Source organism: Rhodamnia argentea, chromosome 2 (genome assembly GCF_020921035.1).
Source record: "Rhodamnia argentea isolate NSW1041297 chromosome 2, ASM2092103v1, whole genome shotgun sequence".
Lineage (NCBI taxonomy): Eukaryota > Viridiplantae > Streptophyta > Magnoliopsida > Myrtales > Myrtaceae > Rhodamnia > Rhodamnia argentea.
In genome coordinates this window covers 27,140,225-27,162,570 of record NC_063151.1, presented here as the reverse complement: position 1 = coordinate 27,162,570, position 22,346 = coordinate 27,140,225, and the positions used below count along the sequence as shown (strand labels likewise).

Sequence of the window (22,346 nt, the reverse complement as noted above, 5' to 3'; positions counted from 1 at the left end):
ATCAAATCTCAATCTTAATTCATCCAAAACCTAAGAATAAGAGCTTGCTAAGTATTCACGCTGGTTATTTTTGTCTTTTTCTAAAATTTTCTAAAACTAGACTACATCTAAAGTACATAAACCCAGGAAAATCACAATCAATAAAATCAAGTGCACAATGAAGGAATCATGGCATTGATAAATTGCATCATAAAATCCTAATGAAGCCCTAAGGTCTTAGAGAAATTTGGTTTGAGTTTAATTTCAAAGGTATTTATGATTTTCCTAAAAAGAAAAAAAATCTAGGAAATCTAGGCCTAAATTTGTGAAAATGAGATCAATCTAACCTAATCTAAGCTTATTCTATTTTTAGGGATTTTTTGAAATTTTTATGATTTTTTTAGAAATTTTCCAATTTTTTTGAATTTTTTATTTTTTATGTTAATTTTATTATCTTGTATATTTTTCTTTGAAAATGAGACCTCGTTCTTCTTTAGGTGGAGGGAAAAGTGATGAGAAAACTGAAAAGAAAAAGTGCGAGATGTGAGATTTCATTCTGTTTTATAATTCTCAAAAGTGATTCTTTTTTCTAGAATTAACTTTTTTTTTTGTTTGGGTTTTTGCTCCAAAATTATTTCCGGGAACACAATCAGAATCAGAATAAGTTATGTTATCAAATAAGATTCTCATCTTTTTTTTTTTTTTTGAAAAATAAAATTAGAGAATCAGAATGGTTATCATACAAATCCTAAGTGAAACAACGTCAAGAAACCTAAAAGTCAAAATGAACTCAAGTTACCACACATTTAATATGCTATGGATCATGCTAGTCGTTTTCATCTTTGGTCGGAAGATAATGTACTCGATTACGGAGGAAAACCATAAGAACCCATTAAGGGGGCTTCATCTTGAGGAGGAAACTAAAACCAATTTCATGGAAGAATATTTTTTTTCTTTCTATCCTAAATACCCAAATAGTTTTTGTGGCTCTAAAGTTCATTAGCCAAATATAAACCACGTTTTTTTTTGTTGAAATGCAATTTCATCTCCGAGCTAAAGAATATTAGCCCAAAGTAGGATTAGAAGTACTTTGGAATGTAAATTTTCTGAATGTAAATAGACTTTTTTTTTCCTTCAATTTCACCCTTGCTATACTTTCATAATTACGGAAATATCCTTAAAAACCCTAATTTTGAAAAAGGCATCGGTCGGCGAGTCACCGCCAGCCTCCCCCGAGATCGCGTAACCCAACCCTCATGAGGTTAGCAGCTAGATATGGCCTTGCTAGAGGCCTGCCGACCGTTGGTTCTTGGTCGATTTTCATTTTTTTTAATAAAAGTAAAAAGGGCTTTGTAAAATGTGATTTTTTTCAAACACCATCTTAGTCAAAATTGTATCACATTATATTTTTAAAATACACTTTACAAAAAACTACGTACATTTCTAAAGATCCCTAGGGCAAAAAGCCTTTGCATTTTCCTTCCAAAAGACACTTTCAAGAGTGGAAGCAAATAGGCCCTAAGTTTTATTTTCGACCATTCATTCGTTGACGAATAATATCGAAATAAAACACGAAAGTTTATGAACAAAGGATATTTCAAAGAGGCCCCGGGGTTTAGTAAACTAATCCGGATGAAGCGAATTATGTTGATGGGCTTTAGCAACCCAGTCCGTAAGAGATTTAGCTTCACGGAGCAGCGAGTTAGCGTAGCAGACTTCAATTTGGTCAATATCAGCTTGCATTCATCCACAATAGTCGTCGGGGCCCATGGGCTTTCATCTTTTCCCATTGGAATCTCTCTTGCAGATTTAAGGCGCGCATAATAACACTTCAGTTTGAGAAATCAACTTATAGTTAGAAGTTGATTTTTCTACTTCTGCTCCAAAACTTAATTTATGATCATAAAAATTCGTTTGATAACGATTGAAAATTTCTAGTTTTAAAACATTAATAACAGAAAATCTTCTATGAAGAATTATTGTCAGCGACCGCAAAATTTCTACTTCATTTTTAAACTTTTTAAATTTCTTTAAAAAATAATTTTTATTATTTAGAAATATTATTTACTTAAAAAAAAAATTATTATCGACATTTTACTTCGGTGACTCATCGACGACGGTCGATGGGGGGTGGTGGTCCGCAGCGATGGTGGTTGGCGATCACGGCGGGCGATGGTCGGCAGTGGTTGCGGGCGGTGATGGGTGGTGGCAAGCAATGGTTGGCAATGGTGGTGGTCGGTGGTTGTCGGCGGCGATAGAGGATGTCGGTGGTCAACGATGGGTAGCGACGGAAGTCGGTAGAGGCGGATGTGATCGAAAAGAGGGTATGGTGTAATGAAAAGAAGGTGAGGCAAGAAGTACTTTGTGATTTTTTTTTTTGTCCAAGAAGTACTTCTTGAGTTAGGAAACTACTTTTTTTAACTTCACAAATTGAGGAAAAAACAACTTCAGAAGTGAAAAATCACTTTAGGAGTAGAAATTTATTTCAGAAGTAAAAGTTTTTACCAAACAGTTTACTGCTTGAGAAGTTACCTTACCAAACGGATTTCTACTCTAGAAGCACTTTTCGAATACAAATCCACTTCCATAAGTGTTGCTATTCGCACCCTTACTGTTTGTTTCTATCTCTATCTTTCTATCGAACGGCAGATTTGATTCTTCTTTCTCCAACAAGTAAAACAGAGCATGAAAAAATTTCAAAAAACATTCGAAATGCTTTCATTTTCTCAAATGAGGATTTAAAGTTGAACTTATTTCAAATAAAGCCCGAGAGTGCTCTTTTTGTCTCAAATGAAGCCATAGAGTAGAGTGGACATTATTCAAATAATAGCCTAAAGTGACCATATCGCTTTAAAAAAACCCGACTCATCGGTTGGTAAGGACATTTTCATCATTTACTGTTTTTAAAAAAAATTATTTATTTATTTATTTCCATTTTTTATTTTTTTAAAAAATAACTAAAAGTGAAAAAAAAGAAAGAAAGCAAACACAGGGGAGAGGGAAGGCTGCCATATTGCCTGCCTAGTGCCTTTGGCCACGTGTGCCTCGGCAAGGGTCGGCGACCACACCGACTGGAGACGAGGGCCAATGGTGGGGTAACAGCGAATGTTGGCAAGAGGGCAGGGGGAGAGCTGCCCTCTGGCCTATGTTTGCTTTCTTTTTGTTTTTTCACTTTTAATTTTTAATTTTTTAATTTAATTTAACTAAAAATTATATTAAAATTATATTTTGATGGAAATGTCTTTGATCGGCCGGCGAGATTAGGTCCTTATTTGAAATAATTATAGCCACTTCGTGTATAATGGGAACACTTTAGATTTTTATTTGAAATATTGATCATTTTATGTCTTTATTCGAGAAAATGGAAGCAATTAAGGCTTTTATTAAGAATTATCTCGGAAAAAAAAAAAAAAAGCAGCACGGTGGATTGCTAGGGTTTCGGTGGTCAGAGTGGTCGCGGCTTGCCCTGATTCGGCGAAGCCAGGAACCAGAGCACCGGATGAGTCGCGGCACACGTCAGCCACCGAGCCTGTCGCCGCGCCTTCTACCCGCGAGCCATCCGTGTTTAATTTGAGATTTCCCATGAACAGGCCCTGAGTTCAAGAGGTGATTCTGGCTATAACACGAAACCCATCTCTCCTCAAGTTCGGTTGCGCTCCTCGACAGCGCACACACTCCCCTCCATCCATGGATAACACGGAAGCTTCACCCACCAAGCCCAAGAAGCGGCCGAGGGAGAAGCTCAACGCCACCATCCATGTCCTCCACGACAACCCCGACAAGACCCCTCCCCTCGTCGGCTACTTCCCATCCGGCTTCGACCCTTCCTCCCGCCTCCGTGGCGGCTCCGCGGAGCCTGGCGTTAGGGTCTACCGCCACAGCAACCGGAAGTGGCCCAATAGGCTCCAGCTCGTCGTCAGACCGCCGGAGTCCAACGTAGCCTTCGTCGGCTCCAGCTTCTCTGGCGAGCCCAACGCCAGCCAATCCTGCACCTACGCCCTCGGCGTGCTCGATAAGGAGTCGCAGACGCTCAAGATCGTCCCTGTGGCCTGCAATAAGGTGAGTGTTGAAGATTCTTTTAGGGATTTTACGTGGTGGGCATTCGTTTCTTGTTTTGTTGATGCGATTTCTTTTGGTTCTGTTGTTGGCTGATATGGTTTGGTTGGTTAGAAAGGGATAATAGAGGAGAAGTTATGCTTATGAAATATCAGTTACGTTGTGCGGAGTACCGGAAGCAAGCAATTTGACGTTAATTTGTTTCAAACAGATAGAAAAAAATTGTTTTCCCAGCGATCTTTTTCATCTAGAAACAGATTAGAGCAACTTTTTTCTTTGTTTGGTCCCAAGCAAGATGGGTTTCTCTTGGAAAGAAAGTTGGACCTTTGGAGGGTGGTTGGTTCAGCTTAGACTGAATGGTGGCAGTGAAGAAAGAATGCCAACAAGTTTTGTGTCCTGTCGGCACCCCTGAATCAACTATCAATCAAGCCAGAGATGTTTACAAGATGAACAGTTTGACACACAACGGATGTGGCTAAATGGTGGTGATGGCGGTTGCCGGTCAGCTGTCGCTTTCAATTTTATCAAGAGTACATGTTCAGTTTGCATCTGTTCCTTATTTTACAAAACATTGGACAGTGAGGGAAATATTTCCTTGCAGTTACTTTACTTTATTACAAACCAACGTTGCTTCCCTGAAAATTTGTTTAACGTATCACTGACTTTCATCTAAGTCTGTCCGGAGTAGAATTGCTTGGAGATTTAATAGCTTACATGGTCAAAGAACATCCTTTGCACTCAAAGATAGTCCTCCGTCACTCCTCCACATTTTGCTTCTAAATATTGCTTTTTAGGATTAAGTCCTTCCAATTTCATGTGGTACTGCTGCAGATGTTCAGATTGGAACCTAGAGTGGGATCAGATTTTGCTGACGAAGAGCACCCTGAGTTGGTTAGGGGAGAGCTTTCAGCAAAAGAGAAGGCTGATAAAGTTAGAGAGCTTAATTTACTCTTTGGAACTAAGCGGTCGGTAACACAGGTATGATACATGTTAACCTAGGCATTGACGATATTATCTGTTGTTCTATTAATTCATGGAAGATGATTTTGTTGAGTTTCTTTCCATTAAAACTGTCAGGCTGATGCTCTTTGGTAACTTTTTATTCGTGAAAGATGAAGGGCTTTCATTTGTTCCTCTGTACATGGATAGTAATCAGTACACCAATCACTAATATTTGATGGGCTAAGATGTTACATGGGTTAGTTATATTTAGTAATGTCATAAATGGGTTTAGAACAGGTGTTAAATGGGTTCACAACTTACTTAGACTCAACCCACCTTTATGACTCACTCTTCACTCTCTCTTGCTCTCACTCAATCTAGTGCTTGCTCACTCTGCGCTCTTACCTCAATTTAGGCATGAGTTTTCCTAAATTAGGTTAAATATGAAAGTGATTTAGCAATATGGATCAGGTTAGGCATGAATAACTAGATTTGCGCTGCATCGAAATGCGTCAAGACATGTTAAAAGGGTACTTTGGGTCGGGCATTTTCGATTTGACTGAACCGTTTGACGGATCTAATTATTAGTCGGTATTTTTGCTGGATTGCTTATGAGTCGGTAATGGTTTATCCTTAGGCATGTGTGCATTTGTGTAGGAGTTAATTGACACGTCTTGCGCATACTAGCATGTGCGCATGCTTTATGTCTATGCTCGCGTGCACTTGTGTATTTTTTTTTTCTATGTGCACTTGTGCATTTTCACATGCTTATGCGTGCGAATGTGTTCGCTATGTGCTGTCTATTCATTGGAGCCTTGGAAATTGCGATTTTATAATGCCATTTACCTTGCATGATTTTCACCTCTTCCATTTATCGTTCGTAAGTACAGTGAAGCCATGGGCTGAGCCAAATTCTGGAGGAAGATAAAGTTTGAGTAGCCCTGCAGTAGGAATTTGGAGAATCTCATGCTTGATAGTAATTGCTTGGACCTTTGTGGAAGTATATGCAATGCGAAATTTTATCATGATTGCAGGATAAAAAAATGCAATCTCTACGGCAAGAAGATGATCCCAACTCTCAAAAGGATTTGGATAGGAAGATTAAGGAAGTTGCCATAAACAAGGAAGCTCTTGAAAGTACAGGTTCTCATACTGCTCGCAATATCCCCCCTTATAACTCTTCTGCCACTACCCCAAAGGATGCCTATCCCATAGAGAAAATTATTCTCAAAGGAGAGTGGGATTACATCAGGGATATTCTTCAACTTCTTGAAGCAGGAGAGAAAGTATCGCCTGATGCTTACCCAACATTTGTTTGCAATAGGATCCATAAAATGGGGGAGACACAGGTGATTGCCTTTGCCTTTTTGCACGAGTATTTCTATAATTGACATTGTTTCCCATCGGTTCTTGTGGAAAATAGTTTTATTAGCTATTGACCAAACTGGGAAGATTACAATCCTTCATTTGTTTGTTGGGCAAAATCTTGCAGATGCATGCCTTGTTCAAAAAGCTAATGCCTTTCCTTCTGCCAAAGCCATCTATAAGTTGTATATGTTCATTTTGATTTGCCATGTGACGGTGCATGGTGTCTAATGCATCACGATTCATTTTGTCAGGCACAATATGAATAAAATGAAAAGGAAAATTGCAATGAAGGGATACCCATTACTTAGTCCCAGTAAATGGTGTCGTAAAGTTAACTTTCATCAAATATACTTGCCGCCCAATAGCGCATATATAGTTCCAAATCTGCATGAAGTCAATTTATTTTTCTTTTATGATTACATGCTTACCTAATTCATCATGATTTATTGCTGGATTTAATCTAAGTTGAAAAAAAAATTAGGAAAATATGGCTGCAGGCAGTGGAGGTGTGTCAATTGACTTGAGCAAACAAACCCATAAAGCATTTTCTGCCTGCTGTAGCTTTTATGTGTTCACTTTTATACTGCTGGGGCCCAATTCTTGTTTAGTGTTTGTACTGGTTTTCTTTGGTCAATATCTGATTAAATAGCATTTGCGTGTTTGAAGAAGACTGAACATCTTAAAGTTGCATAACCATGTAAGCAACTCTGACTGGCATGACTGGCAGGAGATTTTAATCCTCTTTCAATTGTATAGCTTTTGAATGTTTCATGATGCCTGCAGGATGAAATGGAGAAGGAAACGCTTGGCTGCATATTCTCGTATATCAACCACCTTATTAAGTTCAAAGATCAGCATTCTGCTGACGGTGCATCCTCTGCGAAGAACCACAGGACTCCAAGCATATTGCGTCAGAAATTCTCAACCATGTTCTCCACCGCCGAATCTAAATGGCTGCCTTCTGAGAAAATCGATCTTCTAATCAGCTATGTCTTAGTGCTCACTTTGTTTGCAGATGATTTTCGGACAGACCCGACAGATATCGCTAAGGATCTGAGGATGAGTTCAGTAACCATAAGACAGCATTTCGAGCATTTAGGATGCAAGTTCAAGCGAGAGAAAAACGTGTTGTATGCCAATCTTCCTGTGCCTCTTAAGTTCCCGGAGTTGAGAAAGAGGCGCCGAAGGTAAGATAGATGAATGGATTTTCTTGTCCTTGCAACAGTTATGTCAAGAGAGAGCCGTATCCGATCGAGAAGTGGAATTTGCAATGGCGGGAGTTTCATTTTGTATCTCTTTTAGCTTTACAGCGTCCTATGGTGATGGAACATGTTTATGCTTCATTGCAAGCAACTCCACAGCGAGTCTACTTAATCAAGTTTGCATGATGTACTTCTTTGAAAACGTGAGAGGCCTACATTGGAAGCGATTTTGTTGCAATCACCATTCTTTTGCTACAGCTTTGGCTCCTTTCCATCCATCTGAAGCTTATTTGCACCGCACTTACTTGAGGGGACTCTACATTGACTCGATTTCTAATCACCCGACCTCTCCATACCATATTGACTAAGCTATTGAAAGGAGTTAGTTGAGATAGTTACCATTTTGAGATCAGTCTTACAAATAAATTTGCTTCACAAGACTTCTCCTGTTCTCGATGATTCATCAAGATTCAATGTTGGACTCATGATCTGAACTCCAAAATGAAAAGCAATGCGAGTGCAGTGTATGAAAGTGTTATTTTTGACTAAAGCAAACATTCTCAATCAAATAGTTCCCGCCTGCTGTGTTAGCCTTTTTAAATGTTCAGTTCGAGATTGCTGCGGCCTTATATTTGTCTTGTGGTTGTACTTGTTTTCTTCGGCCATCATATGATTAGAAAAGCTTACTATGTATGTGTGCAACTCTTGACATTGAGGCGCAGCCATGAGTTGAGACGGAGAGACCGAGGTGAGAGTGAGACATCAACAGTCGAGAGAGTAGAGATCGAGATGAGAGTAAGAGTTTGAGATGAGATGAGCAGGCTTTAAATAAGAGATTTAAAATCTTTCATTTTTTAAAAAAATTATAAATTAGACAATGTATAATAATATAACTGGTTCGATTCGGGCGGGTAGACAGATGGTTCCATACTTTAAACCGGGAACCGGACTGGTTCCTTTAGGAACCCCGAGTTTGAGGCCGATCCAGTCCGGTTCCAAGTGGTTTTCGATTTCTTTGCACACCTCCAGCTCTAGCAGAAGCCTAATTATGTACCATGGAGTCCAAAACTACATGAATAGAGGATGCTGGAATTCCTTATTGAAGGAAGGGGAACGAGCTCTTGCGATAAAATGGATAGTTGCTTCGACGGCCACATCGTTCCTTCTTCTTTAAAAGATGGGAGGCATCTCAAGTCGAGTAGCAAAACAAAAAAGTAATTACTTCAAAAAAAAAATATGAATTTGTTACGTGATAAAACATGTCTAAATGATTTCCTTCATGATATCATACCATTAATCTTATCAATAAGAGCTACATTCTGGATTAAAATGGCGGCAAGGGTATCAATGTAAATCCCAGTCCATGTAACTGTTTTTTGAAGCTAATAAAGTAAAAATATTTGCCAATTTTTTTTTTTTGGCCTTTTTGGTCAGTAAAATATTTGTCAATTTACTTACCTTACCAAAAAAAAAAAATCAATATTAATGGGATATTCTTAGGAAGAAGTACATTGCAAGTCCTAAAACTCATCACGAAAACGCATTCGAATCCTAAAAGTTTCAAAAAGTATAATTAAGTCATAAAACTTGTCACAAAGGTCATTCAAGTCCTAAAAATTTCAAAAAGTGCAGTCTAGTCGTAAAACTTGTCACATTAGTTCAATCAAATTTTTTCATTGATTTCACTTTTTGAAAATTTTAGGATTCGATTGTACTTTTATGGCTAGTTTTACAATTTTATTACACTTTTTGAAATTTTTAGGACTCGAATACATTTTCGTTACGAATTTTAGGATTTCATTAAATTTTTTGAAAAATTTAAGACTAGTTTGCATTGGATTTCTTGTGCACTTATCCCCGATACGATGTTCTTATGTGATTTTCTCACTATAAAACCCGTCTCTCCTGAACCTCGAAAAGAATTTAAAAAAAAAAAAAAACTCGGTTTTCGTCCTCGGCCGCGCGCCACGCTCCTTCCCACCAATGGACGACACCGAAGCTTCACCCACCAAGCCCAAGAAGCGAGCGGGGGAGAAGCGCAACGCCACCATCCATGTCCTCCACGAGAACCCCAACAAAACCCCTCGACTCCTCGGCTACTTCTCCTCGGCCTTCGACCCTTCCTCCCGCCTCCGCGGAGCCTCGCGTCAGGTTCTGCTGCCACAGCGAGGAGCCCAATAGGCTCCAGCTCGTCGTCAGACCGCCGTAGTCCAACGTCGCCTTCGTCGGCTCCGTCATTCCCGACGAGCCCACGGCCAGCCAGTCCTGCACCTCGCGCACCTTAAGCCAGTCCTGCAGCTTGCCCACCTTAAGCAAGTCCTGCACCTTCGCCCCATAAGAAGTCGCAGACGCTCCGGATCGTCCCTATCGCCTGTAATGAGGTGAGTGCTGGAGATTCTTTTAGGGTTTTTACATGGAGGGTATTCGTTTCTTGTTTTGTTGATGCGACGTTCGGTTCTGATTGTTGGTTGATATAGTTCGGTTCGTTAGGAAGGGACAATAGACGAGAAGTTATGCTTATAAAATTAGTAACGTTGCACAAAGTAATAGAAGCAATTTGAGGTTAAGTTGTTTCAAACAGATAGGAAGTAATGGTTTTTTCGGCGGGCTTTTTCATCTAGAGGACAGATCAGAGCAACGTTTCTCTCTGTTTGGTTCCGAGCAAGATGGGTTTCTCTCGGATAGAAACCAGTTTTGTGTCCTGTCGGCGCCACTGAGTCAGCTATCAATCAAGCCAGAGATGATTACAAGATGAACAGTCTGACGCACAACGGATGTGGCTAAATGTTCGTGATGGCAGTTGCCAGTTGGTTGTCGTTTTCAATTTTATCAAGAGTACATCTTCAGTTTGCATCCGTTCCTTATTTTGCTAAACATTTGGAAAATGAGAGAAATATTTGCCTTGCATTTACTTTACTATGTCTTCCCCGGAAATTTGTTTAATGTATTGATAAATTTCATCTAAGCATGTCAGAAGTAGAGTCGCTTGGAGATTTAACAGCTCACGTGAGTCACATAACACTATTTGCACTTAAAGATACTCATCTGTCATTCCTTTACATGTTGCTTCTAAATATTGCCTTTTGTGATTTACGTCTTTCAAATTTATGTGGTACTGCTGCAGATATTCAGATTGGAACCTAGAGTGGGATCAGATTTCGCTGGCAAAGAGCACGCTTAGTTGGTTAGGGGAGAGCTTTCTTCAAAAGAGAAAGCTGATAAAGTTAGAGAACTTAATTTACTCTATGGAACTAAGTGTTTGGTAAAACAGGTATGATCCATGTTAACCTAAACGTTAAATCATGTTATGCGTTGTGCTATTGATTCATGGAAGATAATTTGTTGAGCTTCTTTCCACTAAATGGGTCATGCTGATCTTTTTTGGAAGCTTTTTATTCGTGAAAGATAAAAGCCTTTCGTTTGTTCCTCTGAACATGCATAGTTATCAGTCGGTAGTTTTGCAGGATTGCTTATTAGTGTTGGTTTATGCTTAGGTGTGTCTGCATCCGTGTAGGAGTTAATCGGCATGTCTTGCACAAACTAGGATGCGTGCATGCTTTATTTCTCTCTGTGCATGCTCGCAGGCGCTTGTTTGTTTGTCTTTGTATGTGCACTTGTACATTTTCACATGCTTATTATGCATGTGAATGTGTCCATGTGCATGGGGTGTGTGTTCATTCATAAAGTTTCACTGTATACTGTCTATCCATTGGAGCCTTGGAAATTGCAAGTTTATAATGCCGTTTTGTGTGATTACCTTGCACGCTTTCATCTGTTGGATTTATTGTTCATGAATACGGCGAAGCCATGGTCTGAGCCAAACTCTGGAGGAAGATAAAGTTTTGAGTAGCCCTGCAATAGGAATTTAAAGAATGTCACGCTTGATAGTTATTGCTTGGAACTTTGTGGAAATATATGCAACGCAAATTTATTTTTATTTTTATTTTTTATGATTGCAGGACAAAAAATTGCAATCTCTAAGGCAAGAAGATGATCCCAACTCTCAAAAGGATTTGGATAGGAAGATTAAGGAAGTCGCCATTAACAAGGAAGCTCTTGAAAGTATGGGTTCTCATACTGCTCGCAATATCCCCCCTTACAATTCGTCTGCCACTGTCCCAAAGGATGCCTATCCCATAGAGAAAATTATTCTCAAAGGAGAGTGGGATTACATCAAGGATATTCTTCGACTTCTCGAAGCAGAAGAGAAAGTATCAGCCGATGCTTACCCAGTGTTTGTTTGCAATAGGATCCATAAACTGGGGGAGACACAGGTGATTGCCTTTGCAATTTTTCACAAGTATTTCTATAATCGACATAATTTCCCATTGGTTCTTGTGGAAAATAGTTTCATTAGCTTTTTACGAAACTGGGAAGATTATAATGCTTCATTTGTTTGTTTGCTAAAATCATGCAGATGCCTTCCTCGTTCAAAAAACTAATGCCTTTCCTTCTATCAACGCCATCTGTACGTTGTATTTTTTCATTTTGATTTGCCATGTGACAGTGCACGCTACCTAATGCATCACTATTCATTCTGTCAGGCACGATATGATTAGAATGGAAAATGAAAATGGCAGTTGCAATTGCAATGAAGGGATACCTATTAATTACTCTGAGTAAATGGTGTCGCAAAGTTAACTTTCATCAAATATGCTTGACCCCAATAGCGCATATATACTTCCAAATCTGCATGAAGTCAATTTATTTTTCTTTTATGATTATATGCTACCTAATTAATCATGATTCGTTGCTGGATTTAATCTGAGTTAACAAAAATAGGAAAATATAGCTGCAGGCAGTGGAGGAAGTGTCTGTTAATTGACTCGAGCAAACAAATTCATAGAGCATTTTCTGCCGACTATTGCTTTTACATGTCAGTGGCGGCTTTGTCGGTTTGGACTGGAAGGAAGCGCTTTGCTTTCCAATCGCTTTTTGAGTTCATTTAAAGACTGCTGTCGCCTAATTCTTTGTTTAATGTTATACTGGTTTTCTTTGGTCAATACCTGATTAAATAGCATTTGCTTGTTTGAAGAAGACTAAACATCTTGAGATTGCATAACTAGGTAAGCAACTCTGACCGGCAGGAGATTCGAATCCTCAATTTGTTAATTGAACATACACTCTTGAACTCTCAAGACTTCCTGTCATCTCTCTCAAGTTTCTTTCCCATTTCAAATATATAGCTTTTGAGTGTTTCTCGACACCTGCAGGATGAGATGGAGAAGGAAACGCTTGGTTGCATATTCTCGTATATCAACCACCTTATTAAGTTCAAAGATCAGCATTCTGCTGATGGTGCGCCCTCTGCGAAGAACAACAGGACCCCAAGCATATTGCGTCAGAAATTCTCAACTAAGTTCCCCAGCACCGAATCTAATTGGCTGCCTTCCGAGAAAATTGATCTTCTAATCAGCTATGTCTTGGTGCTCACTTTGTTTGCGGATGATTTTCGGACAGACCTAACAGATATTGCTAAGGATCTGAGGATGAGTTCAGTAACCATAAGACATCATTTCGAGCATCTAGGATGCAAGTTGTCGAGAGAGAAAAATGTGTTGTATGTCAAGCTTCCTGTGCCTCTAAAGTTCCCAGGGTTGAGAAAGAGGCGCCGAAGGTAGATAAATATAATTGATTTTCTTGTTCTCGCAACAGTATGTCAAGAGAGAGTCACATCCAATCAAGAAGTGGAATTCATAACGGCGGGAGTTTCATGTTGTATTTCTTTTAGCTTACAGCATCCTATGGTGATGGAACATGTTTATGCTTCATTGGATGCAACTCCACAGCGAGTCTACTTAATCAAGTTTGCATGATGTACTTCTTTGAAAACGTGAGAACGCCTGGTTGGAAGCGATTTTGTTGTAAGCACCATTCTTTTGGTATAGCTTTGGCTCCTTTGCATCTACCTGAAGCTAACTATAAGTTTTGTTCTCTTGTCGGCATTGTTGCAGTGAAGCCTCAACGAAGCGAGTCACCCTGACTAGCATGCGTATTCTCTGCTTAGTTTGAGAACAGTTACTACTATTGGCCCCATACGGGGAGAAAGTATTTCGTGTAATAATTGCAATGATACATCTAATCAATCAATTTGCTCGTGGTATATGCAATCTTCGTCAATTTTGATTTGAATTTTGAAAACTCATGTTCCATTGACTCGCTAATGTCATGCGGTATGTCGGGTACACCAGAATTCATTTCCACATTTGAGGCTGAGAGGATTGGAGAAAATGCAATTGTAGTTTCCAGCAAATGGTTGAGTCTTACCCTTTCTCTTACCCATTTTATAAGGTGAAGTATGGAATCCTGCTGATCAATCAGCAGCAGCTTTGCATGGTTGGCTTGTCTAAATATGTCCAGGATAATACTTACTAGTAGAAGGTGAGCTCTTCCAAATTGTGCAGGCTTTCTAGTAGGTTGACCGGGCAGTCATCGACGTCCTCATTGCTGTTGGCATACCTCCATGCCCCCATCACTATCCTAGAGATCTAGATCTTGAGGGCCAACGGGCTTTATCCGAGCCCTCTTGCCTTGAAGATCAATCCTTACTATCATCAGATGGGTTTCGAACCAAGTCCACCCTTACACCACACATACTAGAGGGGACTAAGCATGGATACTATTTGTAATCACCCGACTTGTCCATATTGGCTAAGCTAGTGAGAGGAGTACTTGAGACAGTGACTATTATGAGATCAGTCTTATTGTCTTACTACTAAATTACTTCACGAGACTTCTCCTGTTTGATAAAGACTTGAGGTGTCACAATTACACTCTCGCCTATAGACGGTGCCTATATCCTTCTATGATATTGTCCTGGCTAATTCATCAAGATTCATCGCTGGAATCGATCTGAACTCCAAGATGAAAAGCAATACCAGTTCAGTGGAGGAAGTGTTATCTGACTAAAGCATTCTTAATCAAATAGTTTCAGCCTGCCGTAGCTTTTAAATGTTCAGTTCAATACTGCTGCAGACTTATTTTGTCTTATTGTTGTACTTGTTTTCTTTGGTCGTTATCTGATTGAATTGCATTTGCTTATGTGAAGAGGACTAAACATCTTAAATTGATTACTATGCATGTGAGCAAATCTTGACTGGCCGGAGATGCTAATCCTCAATTTGTTCTGTACATGCACATTGTGCACCTGGTGCTTCCACTGCAAAGAACCGCAGGACCCCAAGCATACCGCGTCAGAATTCTCAACCATGTTCTCTGATACCGGATCGGAGAGGCGGTCTTCTGAGATAAGGGATCTTCTGATCAGCTACAGCCTAGTGCTCACTTTGTTTGCGGATGATTCCCGGACTGACATGCGGAGGATCCGTGGATGAGTGCAGTTACCATAATAAGGCCGCATTTCAAACGTCTCCATTCCAAGTTGTCATGAGAGTAAAACTGCGTTTATGCCAAGCTTCTTGAGCCTCTTTAAGTTCCCAGAATTGAGAAAGAGGCGCCAGAGTCGGAAGGATGGAATTTCTTGTCCTTGCAACAGTTTGTTAAGAGGAAGGCGCTTCCGATCGAGGCATTTTGCAATCTTTGGCAGTGAGAGTTTCAGTTAGCATGGTTTATGTATCTTCTCTTACTAGCATTCAGCATCCTACCTGTCAGAAAGTCTCATTACGTGTGACAGAGAATCCTACTGGTCAAGGCACACCATCAGAAAGAGATCTCCCCAGCGTTTAGCATAAGCACTAAAAGGTAATGAACTTTCACTTAATCAGCGGTTACACAACAGCAGCAGGCGAACTGTTGCTGAAAAAAGGTCTCAGCTTGTCCACACAGTGATGGCGTTGGAGGTGCGCTCGCTGCTACTACCTATGTATAATAACACTACTTTTCTTATCTCGCACAAACATTTAAGCCCATAAAAAAATAAATGGACCAAAGTTTATGTCCCTTTCACAATCACTTTGGTTCTCTAGTATTTTTGTTAGTTACTCTGCTTTGGATGGCTGGCACCGGTGGGTGAATGTTGTTGACATCACAGTCTTGCTCTTGAACTTCCTTTGAGCCTTCAAGTCGACCACAATCACCGAGATGTTGTCCTTACTTCCCTTCTCAAGCGCGAGCATAGAGAGGTATTCAGCAGCGGCTTGTGCTGCGGGGTCGATCCCTTTGCCCCGGTCCAAGGGCGATGAAGGAACCCCATTCTTCTTGTGCCACAGCAAAATCTGCTTCCGCGCCACCTTGCATGCTTCCTCGTTGGTCATCACATCCCACAACCCATCACTTGCTAGGATAAGGCACTCGTCCTCCCGAGCTCGAGGGACAAACATCACCTCGGGTTGGGGGATTATCCAGGGTTTCAAGTACCTATCGCCTGTGGAAGGTCGAACTCAAATAAGTGCAATGAGACGAGGGAAATGCACCAGTTAAATTTGAGTAGATACGTTTTTGAAGTGAAAGAACTTAATCAAACGTATCCAGAGTAAAACTAGGGCAGCCACCTACAGGATCACTGACAGATCAGCTACTAAAACCATATCCCCTCATGGAGTAGCTTAATCTGCCATGTTGGAAATGCGAAGAAAATTGGAAAAAGAACCACAGGTAGCCATAAGCCAAACATGCACGAGCTCAAAGGGTCCTTTGCATGACATGACTTTCAGCGGAAGAGCCGTCTTACCCCACAAAACAGGTAAATATTTGATGATATAAGAACAAATATCAGCACAAGTAATTGCATAGGACACCTACCAATTGACCTTGACATTGCAAGAACACCAAAAACACGGTAGCCGTTCCACTGTATGACCTTGCCCCCAGCTGCATCAATTCGAGCATACTCCTTTTCTGTATCTGGCTGGAGAAGTAGCAGGCACCAAGAAACATTATTATCTCCTGCAATAAACTGTGTTTCTCTAAATTTTAGGCATGAAAAGCCAGAAAGTTGGCTTACCTTGTGATCCACTGACAAGGGCATGGCTTCTTTGCCACGCAAGAGGACTGCCCTTGAATCACCACAATTTGCGACTATTATGTGGGAAGAGCATACCAAAGCAACAACAGCTGTTGAACCGACTGTTTCTGGGGCAACTGGCTCGAAACTAGCAGCTGAAGCATCTCCATGATCAGAGGTGATGCCCCTGCTTAGTTTTCCTCCTATCTCATCATCAACTCTTTGAAAGCAATTAGTGAAGGCTCTTTCCCACATTACTTGCCTAGCTTCCCCAACACTCCCATTTCCTATGTTATCTTTGACCTGTCCTATTTCTTCAGCCAAAACCGGGTGGATCCACTCACAACAATACTCAGCAACCTGCCTTACAAATTTTCCAATAATGCTAATTCATACTATGAAACAGATATCTCAACAGAACAATTTATTGGTGATAGTCACGAGCAAGATACAAAAAAGTTTACATAAATTAATTCTCAGCATGTAGAACCAAAGCAGGAGTCAAAATACTCCAAATTTGACAGCTGAAAAATAAAAGAAAAGCTTCCAGGAAGGTTCAACTAGTTACTCTAGAAAAGACAGCTAAATAAATTTCAAGAATATAGAGGATGTACCCGAGAACCTCCATGGCCATCGTAAACACCAAAGAAGTGACTGGTTACATGAGTTAGACTTTGGCCAATCCCATCAATCACGTGTTCCCCAACAAGCATTTTCATAGGAATTTTCATGAACTGTGGTGCTGTTGTAACAGCATCTTCCATCTCTGGTCTTTTCCCACGCATAGACACAGAGCCCCAAAGAGGTATACAATCTAGCTCGAAAACACTCCTTATGCCTCCTTTGACGAGACTCTTCTCCTTTGGAAGCTGAGAAACCACGGCAGCAGCCTTCAGAATTGAAATATCAGAGCCTTCAGCTTGTGAACTCACTGCTGCTATAAGTTCACTTGCAGGGACCTCGGAGTTCCCCAAAATCATGGCCTCAGCCAGAACTTGATCATTTTCTACTGCTTTTATTACCACTCGGCCTGTCGCTAATAACTCATCAGCAATAGCCAAGCTGGTGTCTTCAGTCTCATCCTCGTCGTTTTCTTGCATCAAGTTATCATTAGGAACCAAATTATCTCCACTCTTGGTCGCCATCACCAACTCATTAGCTCCACCACCACCATCATCACGTGCCATATCCGTGGCAAAATTGCTCACGTAACTCGAATCGGCAGTATCCACATGGCAACAGAATACAGACTCAGTGGACACCAGATTTGAAGGATTTGCTAACAAGCTGGCCGCGTTTGTCACAAGCTTGAGCCGTGTAATTTCCGCAGAGGATGAAATTCCAGAGTTATCGCGCACTGAATTACCTACACTAAGAGTTACTGCAATGGCTGGAGACATTTCTTCCATATAGATGCTCTCTTTGGTATTATTGACGGCTATCTTTAACTCCCCTCAGTTTCCATCACTCAACAAGGAGATGGACACAAAAGTTTGCAAGACTGAGCAACACCACCTCATTCTTTTGCTGTTATAAATTTTCGGCGGTATCATTATTGGTTGTCTTCAACTCCCCTCAATTTCCATCAATCAACAAGTAGATGGGCACAAAAGTTTGCAAGACTGAGCAACACCATCTAATTCTTGTGTCATTGACTCCCAATCTCGAACCAATAAGAGATGCAGCTAGCAGGAAGTGAATTCACGATTAAGATAAATAGATGGGCATGCGACGAAATTGAAGAATGTATCAAAAGGGCAATCGTATCTGACGACTGAGAGCAGATCTATGCCTTCAGTTCCAGAACAATCAAAGAAGTTTGCAGTTTATTTCCCAGATTCCGTCAAGACCTTATATAGTCCACTAAGTTCTTCCCGATTCTTCCTCCAGCCCCAGAAAGGACAATACAATTCCTAACCCACCATCAAACCTTAAATACAAAACATGACGTGTCAACAGCCTGATTCAAATTCTTATCCAAATCCGAACCCCGGAAGAGGAAGCAATGGATTGTCACGATAAAGAACCTCAAAAAGTAGAAAATTGCACGCAAGAATCACAAGTTAACCCCGAAAAAGCGGAAACTTTTCCACAAAAAAACATGAATTTCCTGGATCTGAAGCAACCCATCAAGGCCACCCTTAAAAAAAAAAAGGTTCCCCCAATCGCTTTCTCGATTTCCCTCTTCCGAGTACACAGCAAGAACCCAGAAAATCAGCAGACAAAATTCCCCATACACCCCAATGAACTATCAACTGGGTGTCGTATTGCAAAGACCAACTTTCTCAGCCAAACGAACCTTGTAATCAAGAACGTAAATTAGGACAGGAGTGATTGAAGGGTGCTCACCAGCTGAAGAAACAGAGAAGACTTGATGGAGAAAAAAAATAGACAAAAAAGAGAGTAAAGAGCATGAAAAGGCCATCAGTGAAACCTCTTCCCTAGAAAAGATTTTCCTGAATTTTCTATTCTGTTTCTTTTTTAATAAAAATTTCTCTTGGTATGCTGTTGACTCACCTCATGCACACCTTTTGGGGACACGTATACGATGAATACTATCCTGCATCATTCAATGCGCTTGGACCAAGAAAATGCTCTCTCAAAGACAACCACTCATGGGTCCTTCACAGTTCGTACCCTTTGAGGAGTGGCACGTGTCTCTCCGCAATGGACTCCCCGAGAAAACGAGAAAAGAAAACAGGAAAAGAATTTGAGGAAGTAATTGTTGTTAGTTAATCAAATAAGATTAAAAACTAAAAAAAATTAAAAGTTAAAACCTTTTGGCTTGTGGTCGCTGGCCCATCGCCTATGTAACACTTGATATCGATACGCGACACGATAAGATATGATACGTCGACACGTCCGTTAAAAAGAAGAAGATGATTTTGATACGTTGGGATACTTTATAAATATAATATATATTTTCGTATATGGGTGATAAATTAATGATGTGTTCTTTCTTTTTCTGTTTCTTTTCCACGATTAGTTCTTTTTAGACTGGCTTGGTATATTAATTTTAGAGTGGCTGAGTATATGACTTAAGTATGTATATATATATATCCTTAATTCATTAAAAATACTTAAAACCGACCATGTGCATGTTAAAATGACGTGTTTGAATCTGAACTCGTGTGTCGCTGGAGTATTTGGAGCACTAATTACGTGCCGGTTGCATATTGGAGAGTGTTCGATATAGTGGTGACCACGGTTTGGAACCGGCGCTTCCGATTCGTGGCTACTTGTGAACCAAAATCGGAACCTTAAAGGGCGGTTCCGGTTTCGATTTTGAACCGGCGATTCGGGGCCGGTTCCAGTTCAAAATCGAAAATAGAACCGCCGATTCCGGTTCCGGTTTCAATTTTTAAATTTAATTTTTAATAATAAATTATGAAATAAAAAATAAAAAATAATTAAATTATGAAATATAAATTGTAATCAAATTGTATATCGTAATCAAATTTGAGGGAAAAAAAAGGGAGGGAGAAGAGATTTGAACTTAATGAATTATCATTAAGCGTCTACATATCTTCCTGGAGATAGAAAAATCAAAGCCCATATAGTTTTTTTGCTTTTGATAACCCCAACTTAGCTCATCGTCAATCGTCGCTACCCGTTCCGCTACCCGTGGCGGTGGTGTCTCCATCATCATCGAAGAAATTGGCTTCATTATTGCGATCCATATCTTATTGTCGATGTTTAGCCTTTGTCCAATTATCGACACAAGCTTGAACCTCCACTAAATCCGGATGTAATCTTGAACGTCGATCGTCCAAAATGTTGCCTCTAGTGCTAAATGTTTGTTCAACCGCAGCTGTTGAACAATGGGTTGCTAAAACCCATCTTGCGATAAGAGCGAGAGTTGGAAATCAGATTGAATGCCTCTTTCACTACTCTAGAATTTTGAAATCTGTACCGCCTTCGGAATCACTAAACTCGAAAGAAATGGTTAAATATGTCTCTATTTCATAAATATTATATGTTGCTCCCTTTTAATTTTTTTGGCTACTCATAAGCATTTTGTACTTTCTACTAATTCTACCTAGGTCTTCACTTTGTACGTCACCATGTTAGAAAGATCCATTATCACCTACTAGATTATATCTATTGCAAAATTTATTATATAATTCTACTATTGTGTCTTTAACCGCTGCTTATATAACTCTAACATTTACCGTTGCATTCAAATGTAAACATTCATATACGTATTTAGATAATCACTTAAACCATTTAATTTGGTACGTGGATCGAAAACAAAAGCAACCAAATAAATAAGAGGAATGTTGGTATAATAATGTAGCCATTTTGTTCTCATTGTTATAATAGTCAGAGCTAATTGATCATCTTTTTCATATTCTTCAAAAACACCAGTAATATTAACACACTTTATTAAAAATAAATGCGCAGTAAGATAATAAACGCCGGATAAAGTATATCTAATTTTTTTTTGCAAATAACCCACTCTCGTGGGAATAAACCAATTTCAAAGACATTATTCGAAATAAACGTACATAATAAATCTTTATATGCAAAACATTGATTAAGCAATTCGTAGGTAAAATTCCAATGAGTCGAAATATCTTTTGAATTTTTTTTAATTTAATTTTATTTGCTTTACAAAATCTGCCACATTCTCTCATTATTTTGGGGATATTTCCATAAAAATTGAATTGCTTTCTTTATTGGGCTGAAAAAAGTATCAAGAGTTCGTAAACCATCTTGTACACATAAATTTAAAATATGACAAGCACATATAATATGAAAAAATTGCCCATCAAAAGCAAGTTTACAAATCTTTTGTAAATTGGGAATGAAAGCGGTATTTGCCGCGGCATTATCAAAACCAATCGAAAAAATTATATTAATTAAATCATATTTTTCTAAAACTTGCCTAATTACTCTATAAATATTATTGGCCATATGCATATATAATCAAAAACTCGAAATGTAACAACTCATTTTTGAATGTTCCAATCGTTATCTATCTAATAACATTTAGTACCCATATAAGAATGAGTTTGTCAAGGATTACTACAAATGTCGCTACCTATGTGCATATGTCCATCAAAATTTATAAACAAGTTTTCCAAATCTGTTTTTCCTTTTTTATAAAGCCTAATAAGTTTGCTTTTAAGCATATTTCTCGGAACAGGTTATGCTTGCGGAGTACATGCAATGTTTATAAAATAATTAAAATCAAAATTTTCACCAAAATTAAACGGTAAACATTTAATGGAAACAAATTTAGCTAATTCTTCTTTATAATTTTTTTTATTGTAACGAAATAAAAGAAAAATGTTAGGATTGACGTACCCCAAAAATTTGTTGTTGATCGGTGTCGATCCCCGGATACACTGCATTTTTCAACCTCACACGTCGTTTAAATGTTCCATAGCTGCCTCCACTTGTAAATTTGTATGTTGCCCCCTCAATATTTACATTTTACCTTTTACTTATGTTCCTTTGTGAAGTGTTCCCATATGTTAGATGTACCCTCTCGTTCCAGCTCCTTTATTATTGATATTTCTTCGACACCGATAAGAGAATGAAGACTTTCTTGCGTTGGGACGTGCAAAATCACGAGGATCATATTGGGAATAATGAGGATATTATCATCTTCGTCTACCTAACATGCAAAATCACGAGGATTATATTCGCGAGGATAATCGGATTCTCCCATCTGAATAGGACTCTTTCTCCTTTCACCAGCTCTACTTCCGCTTGCCATTTTTTTAGAGAATTGAGCGGAAAACGGATTCGAAAAATTGAGAGAATTGAGCCGGGATGAAGAGAATTGAGAGATTTGAGCGGATTGAGAGAAATTATGAGAAAAAATGAGTGATGAAAAAAGGTATCTGTAAAGATTTATGATAATTTTAATAAATTAAGGAAAAAAAATA

General features: G+C 39.3%; 2 protein-coding genes and 1 pseudogene across 8 annotated transcripts; 2 read left to right on the top strand and 1 right to left on the bottom strand.

The window, feature by feature from the left end:
• The first annotated feature begins 3,418 nt into the window (after positions 1-3,418).
• On the top strand, positions 3,419-13,379 carry LOC115737272 (DNA-directed RNA polymerase I subunit rpa49-like). 3 transcript variants are annotated; one of them, XR_007197385.1, is made up of 6 exons: positions 3,419-4,038; positions 4,837-5,013; positions 6,012-6,326; positions 7,129-7,588; positions 12,414-12,421; positions 13,228-13,379. XR_007197385.1 is itself a non-coding variant. In XM_048274032.1 (4 exons), the coding sequence occupies exons 1-4, from the start codon at positions 3,667-3,669 to the stop codon at positions 7,534-7,536; spliced, it is 1,272 nt and encodes a 423-aa protein (XP_048129989.1). In that variant the 5' UTR covers positions 3,419-3,666; the 3' UTR covers positions 7,537-7,785. The 3 variants fall into 3 exon arrangements, 2 of the variants coding, with proteins under 2 accessions (XP_048129989.1, XP_030525170.1); XM_048274032.1 differs by lacking the exons at positions 12,414-12,421; positions 13,228-13,379 and having other exon boundaries at positions 7,129-7,785; XM_030669310.2 differs by lacking the exons at positions 12,414-12,421; positions 13,228-13,379 and having other exon boundaries at positions 3,421-4,038; positions 4,867-5,013; positions 7,129-7,785.
• Positions 9,458-13,379, top strand: LOC115737436 (annotated as a pseudogene).
• Positions 13,380-15,234: 1,855 nt separating this feature from the next.
• Positions 15,235-18,862, bottom strand: LOC115737271 (protein phosphatase 2C 16). 5 transcript variants are annotated; one of them, XM_030669309.2, is made up of 5 exons: positions 18,749-18,861; positions 17,064-18,476; positions 16,450-16,809; positions 16,248-16,353; positions 15,235-15,870 (listed from the first exon to the last, which is right to left on the bottom strand). In XM_030669309.2, exons 2-5 carry the CDS (start codon positions 17,856-17,858, stop codon positions 15,485-15,487), a joined length of 1,647 nt encoding a protein of 548 aa, XP_030525169.1. In that variant the 5' UTR covers positions 17,859-18,476; positions 18,749-18,861; the 3' UTR covers positions 15,235-15,484. The 5 variants fall into 5 exon arrangements, 4 of the variants coding, with proteins under 4 accessions (XP_030525169.1, XP_030525168.1, XP_048129980.1 ...); XM_030669308.2 differs by having other exon boundaries at positions 18,799-18,859; XM_048274023.1 differs by having other exon boundaries at positions 17,064-18,379; positions 18,749-18,843.
• Positions 18,863-22,346: the final 3,484 nt, after the last annotated feature.